The sequence below is a fragment of the Dinoponera quadriceps genome, unplaced genomic scaffold (assembly GCF_001313825.1).
Source record: "Dinoponera quadriceps isolate SergipeBrazil2010 unplaced genomic scaffold, ASM131382v1 scaffold1308, whole genome shotgun sequence".
NCBI classification, from domain to species: Eukaryota; Metazoa; Arthropoda; class Insecta; order Hymenoptera; family Formicidae; genus Dinoponera; species Dinoponera quadriceps.
This window is the reverse complement of record NW_014555613.1, coordinates 2,435,146-2,447,433: the sequence shown is the minus strand read 5'-3', so window position 1 is coordinate 2,447,433 and position 12,288 is coordinate 2,435,146. Positions and strand designations below refer to the sequence as shown.

General features: G+C 45.1%; 1 protein-coding gene across 1 annotated transcript; it reads left to right on the top strand.

Moving 5' to 3' along the window:
• LOC106744806 lies at positions 1-2,463 on the top strand. The gene is made up of 3 exons (XM_014619844.1): positions 1-75; positions 1,156-1,885; positions 2,405-2,463. Exons 1-3 carry the CDS (start codon positions 1-3, stop codon positions 2,461-2,463), a joined length of 864 nt encoding a protein of 287 aa, XP_014475330.1.
• The last annotated feature ends 9,825 nt before the right edge of the window (positions 2,464-12,288 follow it).

Sequence of the window (12,288 nt, the reverse complement as noted above, 5' to 3'; positions counted from 1 at the left end):
ATGGAAAGCACCACCGCCATAATTTTGTGCTTGATCCTGATGTTACCGCTGCTCATACAACTGCAGATGCTTGTCGTACGTGATCAAGATTAATTGATCGTAAATTGCACCTACGAATTGTTTTCGTCTGAGGGCAGTAATGATTTATTGCGCCGCGGGTATGTAGGTTAAATGCCGACCGANGGGGGGGGGGGGGGGGGGGGGGAGAGGAAAACAAACCCGCGTGCGTGTAAGAGGACACAATGCGTTAAAAAGCAGGAAACTAATTGAAAAAAACTGTCACGTCCATTAATCATTTTTATCCTATCTTTTGTAATATCGAAGCTAAAACGCTCCCACGCGCGTGCCCGCGGAGGGGGCAACGGAAAATTCTCTTTGTCCCGTCTCGGGTTCGTACACAGAGGAGAACTCGTATCATTTATCCAGTCCGCATTTATCCCGGTTGTTGCACGCGTAATCAGAGCACGGACGATTAAACGAATACGAACGGCAAAGCGCGAGGTCGCGGAGATTCGCCGAGTGACGCGAGTCAATATCTGTAGGCGACGGAGTCGAATGTCCGCTGCTGTAATGAGTACTCTAACGAGTCTGATAAACGTCCAAATAATTTCGAACGAAAACAAATAGATTCATATATACACACACGAATATACACGCGCCATTTTAATGCGCACTGTTACAACGCGAGTAGAACGTCGAATTAAAATATTATAATCTTGACGAATTTCCAAATTCGAGGTACGTATCTCAGAATATTTGTAAGGTTTTATTTCAATGTGAATCTTGAATTTTATCTGTTTTTCTGATCATTTTTTCATTTTAAACATAGGGGGCAAGAGATTGGCTACACTTGTGAAAGAATTTGGGTAATAATTACCAAACATTTAGTGGAATAGCTACCAAATAATTTAGTTACACGTATCATGCAACCGTACGATGGTGATGATGATGATGATGATTACACTAAATATTTGGTAATTGTTATCAAACTCTTTTCTTCAATGTAGACTGTAATAGCAGCTCCAAAGCTGATGTTATGCCAATTAGTCGTATATCATTCTTATGTATATTTCGAAATATAGTTCTAGAATTGTCCGTTAGCTAGGCATATGTATTGACCAATGAAACATTATTATTATTATTATTGATTTGCAGGTGCGTCCTCGGAAGTTACTCGAGACACTTCTTCGGCGTCACTTGACGGAGAGTGCGGGCAACATCCGGAGCAGCGAGCGCAACCTAGTCCAGCACTACCCCAAGTTGCCGGGCCTGTTAAATTCCAATTCGGAATCCAGGATGCTGGTGTGCCCGCTGAGAACGATCCTCTCGTCACCCGCTGTGCCGCCACGTGTCACGTCCGACGATACGTGCCGATACGAGCGGCTCGGTAGAAAAACGGCACCGCTGGTGCAACACTCGTCGTCCTACGTGGCGACGCAGATCGAGCTGCCGGTAGTGGATATCACCTGCAACTACAATTGTTATCGCTACAAGAGCTTCGAGGAGAGCCTGCGGAGGCGATACGGCGCGAATTATCCGCCGGGCGAGGTGGTGCTGAATTATATCCAATTAAACACACCGGATTCGCGCGTTAGTATGGCGGACGACGACGACCTCTTGGACGGCTTTGAGGTGGACACCGGCACGTACGCGTCGTCGGTGTCGACCAAGTTGGAGACCGAATATCTGAATCTTCTCGATCATTTCGTGTCGAAGCGGCGAGGCAGAGCTTCGACCGCCGGCAAGTTCACCGAGACTCCGCCGTCGGACGAAAGAAATCTCGAGATGTCGTCCCACGCCCCTGCGTCGAGCCAATCCACTCTGAAAGGTTCGGTCACTCAAGAAAAGGAATCCGGGTCGTCCGGCAATCAACGTTCTTTAAAAAGTACGAAATACGATGCAATCCGGGCGATAACAATTCGATCAGAAAACTTTTTGACAGTCAGGTGCTCGCTGTGTCCCCGGACCCGCATTTTGTAACTTTAATTTGCATCCACGCGACAGAATCGCGTCTCGTTCCCCCGCGAGGGGGACTCGCGTTTTGTAAAAATTCCACTGCCACGTGAGCCGGGAATCGTTAATTCGACCGATAGAAATTAGGGCTTAAGTTCGAATTTCTGTTCTTCGAAGCTTCGAATTTCTGAATCCTCGACACATCCTATTCGAGTAATGAAATTTTGAAGCGCGACAATTCAAACTGTCGAATGTTCGAATATTTGGAACTTCGGCTGACCTTTTCTTTCGCTTTTAAGATTCTAAATAAGTCAGTAGACTGCCGCGACTTACTAGGTCGGTTTAAACTTTCGATTTAACATTCCGGAAGAATCCATTCGATTCAAGAATTTTCAGACATTTCCCTATCTTTCATGTGGATAAATATAGGACTCTTCTATGCCAATTTTAGTTGGTACCGGTAGTCCGACATCCTCGGTGGTAGACCGTCATTATTTAAACGTCTTCTAACTTCGGCCCTTTCATTGTGACATGACTTCTTTTAGACGAACGAATACATTAGAGACACATCGAGTAGCGCGACGGAACCGGGCCCATTTTCGATTTACGATTCCACCGCTTCTCGGGCCCGCTTGTTGTACACCGAGATAATCCATTCCGAGATAATAATCGCGGGCGCGCATATATACACACACCACGGTCCTCCCGAATATTGTTAACACGCGTCGAGCTATTCCTCCGCACCGCCTTACATGCCCGTCATTACCGCGGCGCGTCACGTCGTCGCCTGAATACTAATAGACGGGGCTATACGTACGGGGAGCGTGCATTTGGCTCGTCATTCGAGGAATCGTCATCGTCCTCGCTCTGAATAGGGATCGGTAATGGATAGCGGGGGCCGCCCCCGCGGGATAGCTCTCTAGGAATCGCGTCTATTTATTGATCGCCCCCGTGCATTGGAATATTCAATCCGTCTCTCAGACTACGGGGCGGCGAGTACACGAGACGGGCGCATCTCTTTCCGTCACGTCGGTAACTCCGGCCATTTCCCTCCCTCGCGTAGATCTCCCTCTTGGACGACTTTATCCCTTACAACTGTAAGTAGCCTTCGGTGTCGCGTTATCTATTAATGCCTTAAACAGATTGAGACGCTCGAGGCGTCGTCGAATAATTCGTCTTAAGCAGCGACCGGATATCTGTTTCATTGATAGCCCGATCGAACAGATCGCAAGTACACATCGGTTATATTCAGCCGCCTTTCCGGGAAAATCGCATTTTCCAACAATACCGTGGAAATGCCCGAATTAATCTTCCAGACGGTAGACGGTTACGGATGATTATTGATGCGACGCGCCGCTTTAGATCGCAGAAATTTAATCCCACGTAGTTATTTATTTACGCACAAGAGAAAAAGATTCAAGTGAATCATTACTCCGACACTCCTCAGCACATTTTTATTCGGATTAAGTTTATTTTACTCAGACCAGGTAAATATATATTTTATTTGAATAATTTACTTGGGAAATATGTTTTACTTGGATCGGATAATATTTACTTGATCCAGGTATAATGTTTATTTACTAAGAATATTGGAATAATTATTTACTCGAATCTAGTATTTCTTTTTCCGTGCGCAATGGCACGTATTTCCGTTATTTCCGTAATTGGCACTGGCGTACCCAGTGAGTTCTTACGCCCACCGCTAGTGTATCACACGGTAGGATAACGATCCGAACTTCTCAAGGTATTGAATACAATCAAAGCGGCGGCGGCGGTGCAAATAGACGTCCCGACAGCTCGCAAAGAGTGCTTAAGCGACGGTGAGAAGCGTTCGATCGAGGGATAGACGGTAATCTCATCCGTGTGCGGGGCCAACCAGCTATCTGTCATGAAGTCGGGGAAAACACACCGGGATGGTAAGTTTAGCGCCGGTAGATAAAAGTATAGCGCGGTTCTGGCTGTGCTATTAGCTCTTAGGTTAAGCCGGAAATTCCAGACCGGAAGCTCGAGGCCGCGGCTAGGGCAGCTCGTGAGAAAGAGCATGGTCAGCGAGAGCCGACCTAGGGTGGAACGTACGGAAAGGTCCTGGGGAAGGAGAATGCTGCGGGACGGAAGGGTGGATGTGGATAGAGAGACTGTTGCGTGAGAGGGAGAGAGATACGGTAGCGGTAGAAGAGAATTGATCGAGATTTACTCTCGTGTGAATACGCCGAGTCGAGCGATTCGGTTTGTTTGTTTGGCGCTTCTCGCGGATGTTCGCACCGGGATTCGATTGAAATTATCGCGGATAATAAGCCAATGTCGCGAAGGACTTGATCGTCGAAAATCTAATCGAACAGACACTGGCGTAAGCGAGCGTTTTCAGCGCTCGGATTCGTCGTGAAACGAGGTCTGATCGAATTTCTGGTAAAAAGGAAGAAAGAGAGGGCGAGAGACTCGGGAAAACATGTAGCTGGCGACAATAGGATTCCGCGACAAGTCGATTTGTCGTAGAGTCAAGTTCGCCGACCTGTCATTTGTTGCCGTTACNCCCCCCCCCCCCCTCCCTTTCCGTTTTCCGAGGATGTCCATGCGACATCCGAGCGATTCGATCACTCTAGCGAGGATTTCGCCGCGATGGCACGACGATGATGCGACGGTAATTCGAGGCACCATTCGACGCATTCGCATTCGAAACGCGCGTTAGACCTCCCAAGAATAAGACGCCCCCGAGTCTACCTGGACTCCATAAAAAGCGGAATTTACTCGAGTTGAAATTTTAGTTCCACGTGAACCCTCCGCAAATTCCGTCGAGCTTGAACAGCTAATAGAGAGAATCTCGAGATATAACACTGTGCAGGTTATTGTCTTTCAAGGCAGTCGGCCCGTAAATTAATTTTCTTAGGAATTTACAATTTTAATAGCATATCAATCGAAACACGATCTATACATATGCAAAGTTAAAAAATGATTGGTCGCATCGGAGCTGCGAATTAAAATCAAAGTTAACACTATTTACAGGTATCACAGGCACGAAAACGGCTTCCGATATCATATTTTTAATTCCAACAAACCAAATTGCTCTCACTCGGTTTTTATGAAAAACTAGGAGACGATAAAAAAGACAGTGTTGAAATATTATTAAAAAATTACAAGGTCGTTAATCATCGAGTTTTTTACAAATTGATAAGTATACAATTTCTCTCAGAGAAGGATAACAGTTGAAGTGTATATCTTAATAACTATCTTAATAACATCTAAACTTGTAAAGATTTGGCAATATTGTACATGCTATATTTCCATTTGTGTCTCTCCTCTTTTTAAAGATAGAATATTTGAACAACCTGAAAAATCTATTATCAATACATAAAAATAGATACAAAAAGATACGGAAAAATTCGACGTCACGGTCAATTTTCTAATAGCGTGCATTCGTGTCTATCGGAGATATATATGATATATTCATAAATATATAGCTAGTACGGGCAGTCCCAACCAAAAATAGTATACGTCAAAATGCGGAAAACGATTATCTCTTTATTAGTTTTTAAACGTTACGTAAGTTTGATCGATATTCCTTTGCTATAATATCAAAGTTATATCATAAATATATTAAATATCATAACTCATGTTTATAATCATTTAGATTTGTCGAGTTTCTTCATATTGTATTAACCATTATTTTTCTAACGGTATTGTCACAGGCTAATTATTTTAATGCTACAATACGGAAGAGATTTTTTAAACAGAAAGTTTATCGTGTTATTTATATATATTAATTATTCATTATTTATTTGTCGCATATATTCTCTTTGCAATTGAATAAGCCACAATTAATACACTGTTTATTTAAATTGAGATTAAAAATTAAATCCAGGTAGAATATGGAGATAATCGAATTATCAAATAATAAGGAATTATTCAATAATTCTCGAACAAATGTTCTTCGAGCCTGAACATGGAGAAAGTAACATTCAACAACTACTGCGTCATCAAACTAGGACAATAGTTTGTATAGCGTTACAACTCGAAACCCTCCATTGATCCTTCAAGTTCGGCGGTATTTGCAGGGTTACTGTAGAACCAAAATTTCGACTCGGGTATATTCACGACAACAATGCACGACACGAAGGATGTATACAGAGCGCGTTAATCTTTTTTTTTATCGCGTCGGTTTACTTACTCGAGATTCTCAGCAGACGACACATTGAACAAGTGCAGGTCAAACGGTGGTGACGTGGAGTGTGCGGAAAGATCGATGGCTTCTTTAGAATCGAAAGAGAAGACTACTGGCGGAGAGGATACCGTCAAATTGACTACGACCCTACCTATTTTTTGTACACGTCCCTGATTTATCAACTTATGCGGCACATAAAATACATAAAATAAGAAAAGGGTAATTAAAATGTGTATCAAGTTTACTCGACTATTAATAATTTTCTCGCGATTTACAAAGCATCGTCCCCTCGTTATACATGAATTATTTCTACAAAAGAACAACCGTTATTCGCGGTACATGAAAAGATATTTCAACGATATAAGCTAAAATGCTAACGTGGAAATCACCTGGTTAGAACAAGGGGTTCTAGGTCGTTGGTTCTCTCTGGACTCTCATGAGTCGAACTGAAATGTCAACGTGCGACGTTTACGTTGACTGCTTTTAGCTCCGACATTTATATTCATCGGTAACTTTGATTGTGCGCCGTAGGAATTGAAAATGGTTCCCGAAACGAAGCAAGACGACAGTAAAACTTCCACGGGGACGTACTAAACGGGCAGGGAAAGAAGAGGGAGGGAGAGAGGGAGAGCGAGAGACAAAGAGGGTTGTGAGGGAAAGAGCAGGATAGACAGATAGTGAAATAGGCAAATCCCATGGCACTCCATCCCACTCTGGCAGCGAGTCTGCCAGGCACTAGGGAGAGAGTGGGCCCCTGTTATACCGGAGCTTTTATTTCCGAAGCATCGATCTCCATAAAGTTGCTGCCGCGAAATGAGTTCCTGCGGTCTTCCTGGAGCTCTCCTAAAGCGCTTTGCACCTGCGGAGATATCCAAAGGACGCGCGCGAAAGAGAGAGCACGTGTGTATGTGCAGTTGCATTTAATTAAAGAATGCAAACCAGCCGCACACAGCTACGTGTATAAATAACGTCCTCTCGTCTCATTCCTTATAAAATATGCGATGCATTTTTTGTCTCCCACGGAGGGCAGCTGACGCAATTACTGGTTGTCCACAAACTGTTGAAATAATTGGGGCAAGTTGACACTTTTGTTGAAAATAACCCGTATTAAATTGATACGCTCGCTATCGGTAAATAATGCGCCGTTCACTATCGTAAGTGAGACTCACCAGAGACCAGCGTCACATGTGTATAACATATTATGTTATTATATTGTATAAAACACTTTATTTGAGTATTTATTATATTTTATACGCGGATAAATGCAAACGTGCTCTATATAAAGAATGTCTGTCGCTAAATGGAACATTCGTCAGATATTTGTAGTTTAGGTCGGTATGAACAAAATATTTGCCATTTTGCAAACAACCACGCAAAATTTGGGTTATTAATTATCATGTGTGGAGGCTTTTTTGATTAATAACTCACAAATTTGCGTCGTTATTTGCAAAATGGTAAAGGACTTTTTCGCTCAAAATAGTCTAACAAGTATATGACAGCTGTTATACTTACTGATAGATCAGTATATTAAACCTTGAACCTATTGCTAGATACAACAACCTCTATATACTTGTAAATTAGATCATTTTCGATAAAAAAAAAAGTATTTTATCATTTTGCGAATAACCACATAAATTGTTACTTTTTTATTCACATTAACCTGAACTACAAACATGCAACGGATGTCCTACTTAGCGACAAACATCTCGTATTAAGTATGGCTATTAAAATCATAGCGTGGACTATTTTCAATTTAAACGAACGTGTTAATGATAACGTATTCTACGTTTATCAGACACAACATAACTCTATACGTATACATTTCCGATGTGGCTAGAACTGCACGCAGTCGAGTGATTCGAGGGAACGCGTCCTGTTAACACAGTATTTACGAGTCGTTCCTCGTTCCCTCGAGGCTAGTCAGCGTTTAGCTAGGACGCGTATTTTCCCCTTAGAGTGAACGTGTGTCTCACTTTCTAACTTACTCCTCTCTCTTTTCTTTCGCGGCACGCATGCGTCAGCCGCTCGTCAAACTCGCAAACACTTCGATACCGCCGACTCGATGCCCTTTTTTTCCCCCTTCCCTTTAATCCGTCGCGTTCGCCTCGGTGAATTTATTCTTTTTAATTTGTCGTCTCGGCTTTCGCGACGGCGGCCTTTCAGCACGAGCGAACTGACGAATAGCCGCTCGAAATAGAATCAAGGGGTGACGACGGAACGGCGCGGGAGAAACTTGGAAAGAATTTTAATTCAAGTCTTAATTAGAGAGATGTGTACGCGATGTTGAAAATCGCGAGAGGTGATAAATGACGAGCACCGTCACGGCGGCGTCTTCCTCGCGCGGAGAAAAATCGTCCCCGAATTGTCCGAGGAAGGAGCAGCGCGGCTGAAAGGGCGTCTCCGGCGCGCTTCTGGGACGCCGTGTACGGTGTGGCACGTAGACACAACACGTTGCTTTCGGAAAGTGCCCGTTTAGGTACTGTCGAGGCACTCGTGACGCCCGGTGTACACGTGTCAAGGAGGCGCGAAGTGAAGGAGGAACTCGGTCGACCTCCGAGACAAAGAGATGCCTCGAATGAGACATTTCTGCTCTATTCGATTTCGTCCTATTACGCAACGTGTGGTGTGTTCTCTCTCTCTCTCTCTCTCTCTCACCTCTTTTCGGAGGATGCACGCCAGAACGATTACGTTGCGGGACAACGGTGATGCGGGTGGACGGATACTTAGACGCTCGCAATTGCGGTGAAATGCATGTAGGGTGGGGGTAGGTAGGTGGGTGGCTGGGTAGGTGGATGGTGGTTGGGTAGGTAGATAGGTAGGTAGGTAGGTACCTGCGCCGCAACAACAAGCTGCAGCCGAGGGTCCTGTGCCGTTGTTGTTGTTGTTGTTGTTGCCGCTACCGTTGTTGAAGCGGTAAAGGAGAGAGAGTGTCATGGTACTTACGCTCCTGCAGAACTGACGTAGCGAAACGTGCCTTCCCCGCTCGAAAACGGTCTCGCGTTATCCCTCAGATTCAGACAGACTTCGGAGCTTTAACTGTGCACGCGCGGCAATTCGTGCTGTTCCACGGAAGAGTTCGGTGCGATTAAGCGTCGAGACCGAGGCAGCGAATTCCGAGCATAAAACGGGAGTATCGCGCTCAGGTGCTTTTGAAAAAAAAAAAAAAGAAAGAAGAAAAGCAAAACACATCGGTGTAAGGAGATGTACTCTTTGGTGTTGCTCTCTGCTCGATTTTTCCCCGGAGAAAAACGTTGAATGCATATTTAAACGGTATCGTTTAACGTCGGAAATTACAAACGTTAAAGTCCCGTTATTTTTTAAATGAAATCGAGATATGCTTACTTCTGGCGGAAATGCGCTTTTAATCTGAGCGTTAATTACAAAAGATACCGGTGCGTCGGCGCGTCAAAGATATTCTCTCAACTAAAATATATTGTCGATGGGGGGAGGGGGAGTTCCGGTGATTGAATTAAAACCAACTTTAAAAGAGAGATCTCGCACGAATGTTGCATTATATACACCACGAGTATGCGGCGATGTCCCTGCAGAGCAACTACATTAATCCTTTACGTGAATGACTCTCAAGCTCGAGATACGTTTATGTACATACGTTCTCGATTCCTTCGAGACATTTGTGTTGCTCCGGCCGAGATTCACCGAGAGAAATCACAACGCGCGTTCTCGCACTTCTCGAATAAATGCTTCGCATGGAATTTCGGAACGATATAACTGTTAAACGAACTTGACTGAAATAATGCGTCAAACACAACTTGTCCTTTGCGGCGAGAGAATGGAATTAAGTTGCTTCGGTGAAATTCGCGAAATTAATGTGCATATCAAAGTGTAGGACTGCCGCTTGAATTCGCGGAGGGCAGGTTTCGCGCGTAGAAATGTCGCCGAAGATTCACTCAGTGTCGCTTAGCCACCTGTCACTCCTACATCTTCGATAATCAAAACGCAACGGAAGGGTCGAGGGAGGACTCGAGTGTCTTGCGAGATCGAGGGATAATAGCACCACCGATGGGGCGGAAAGTAGGAAGCTGCTCCTCCTTCCTTTCCTCTCCCCCTTTCCGCTTCTCTCCCTCTTTCAGAGAGCAACTTATCGAGTCGAGGAAGCCGTTTAACGGTTCGTTACGAGAGAGCTCTTTCGCACTTTATCTCGTTTGAGTTCCTCCGACGTGAGGTGCAGAGAGGGGGCTTCAGGGGATTCCACGGTACGTGGGAATCATCCGAAAAACGAAGCCGGGGACAGATCGCGAACGGAATATCCCCGTCGACAATGTCGAATTTAAACTTGTTGTGGCCCTGAGCTGTAATACCAACGAAATCCCTTTCACTCGCCGTTCACTCTCCCTCGATCTACTTTCATCACATAATCGCGACGGTGCTCGCGGAAGCTTTAATTGGCAATAAATTATTCGTATTCATTTTCAAGATTGTACGGGAAATAAATAGAGGGGAAGCGTTAAAATTGGCGTAGGTATGATAAATCGACATACCCATGTTTCTCGACTATAAAGTACTGAACTTTGTCGGATAAAACATTCGTTTACTGTGCACAGTCGATCACGGGACGGTGGTTTCTTTTTTTTTTATATCGGAACACACCGGAACACACCGGAGATACGACGAAGCGAATCTATGATTCACGAACTACGCGCGGTAGATGGTCGAACGGTTGTTAAAATTATGTATGTATATGTCAGAATTACATAGGTATTGTCAAATATATATGCTGCGTCAATTTCCAAACATCTTCGGAAATAGTTATTTGCAAGAAAATATATGATAATTTATATCGCTGTATCGTGTATTTTAATAGAGAAGTGTGGCTGGCCTGCATCCACGCACATGAATTTTAATTTTACACTTTCAACAAAATTTTCTAGCCTAAGAACAAAATGGTACACCGTTGCTATTGCCTTTTGACATAAACTCTAAACCTTTTTTAGCTAATACGCGCGGATGCGAGTTTCCTCGCGAATTCCGAGATGTTTCATCGTGATCTTCATTGGAAAGCATCAACCGGTGTTAACACCGCGCTGAAATTAAAACGTGATTACCTCGAGTGTCTCATCGGTTGAATCGCGGACGCGCCGTTACAACGCGGGGCGGCATTTCGTGGGGCTATTAAAGCCTCGCCCGGCGCGTTAATTAGCGTGAGAAAAGAGATCGTTGATTCGTTACCGGATGCGCGGAATGCGCGTCATTGAGATTCACAGGGGGGCGAACGGTGTCGCGTGACATTCGCTCGAAATGCGCTTTCGCGCATATTATATGCGCGTATCCGTTCGTGCTCGACGGAGCAACGGCGGGCGGCCGGGGGTGAATTTCGCGGTGCTATTACCCTTTTCGTGGCGCACTAATTAGTACCGCGGAAAGGTAGCGTGGACTTCGTTAGGGAGTTGGGATCTATCCACGAGCATTCGTGTTCACGGCGCATTATATCGCGCCGACATTTGTAAAACGCGGCGGAACATACATTACAGCGGCGCGCCTCGTATCCTCCGTCCCGTCTCGATGCGACTTTAAGCCGGCGAGATTGAGCCCGCGATATCGTCGAATTTCTTAATTGCTTTTTATCTACCTTCCTGCCGCACGTCGGCGGCGATGCTATGTTTTATTCAGACAACCCGGCAAATTCGCAACGATTCCGCCGCTTCGTCAAACAGTTCGGCCGATGCTCAAAAGTTCACACGAGCAATCCCGGCGTTGAGTTTCCGTGTGTAGAAGTATTAATTCTCTCGCTGAAAAAGAAGGAAGAATTCTCTTTGGGAGGAGAGGAAGGGGGGAGGAGGGGGGAAGGAAAAAGGGGGAAAAAGACCGACCTTCGGCCCTTCGGTGTTTTCGTTCCTTCGTGCCAACCTCTCCTGCTACGCTAGCCTGCCTCAAGCATCCGCAGCTGTTCGCCGCAAAGAGAAGAAACGTTTTCATCCCGAGTGGATGATGGAGTGAAGTACTTGTCGAGATTTTATCGACTCGAGATAGAGCAACCGCGCGCCCCGAGTGCAGTTTAAATACGTCAAACGCGAGCGAGCCAGTAAATATCGAAATTTCGCGCATTGTGTACACGTGACAAAGGTCTCGCGTCGTAACGGACAAAAAGCGCCGGGCGCGCTAACCAGAAACCAGCCAGGGCACCGCCATAACCGCGTCACCCTGCGATCCGGGGGGGGGGG

Coding starts and splice junctions, on each gene's coding strand:
- LOC106744806 (XM_014619844.1), top strand. CDS start 1: ATGGAAAGCACCACCGCCATAATTTTGTGCTTGATCCTGATGTTACCG. Junction 76..1,155: donor TACAACTGCAGATGCTTGTC/GTACGTGATCAA, acceptor ATTGATTTGCAG/GTGCGTCCTCGGAAGTTACT. Junction 1,886..2,404: donor CAATCAACGTTCTTTAAAAA/GTACGAAATACG, acceptor TGCCAATTTTAG/TTGGTACCGGTAGTCCGACA.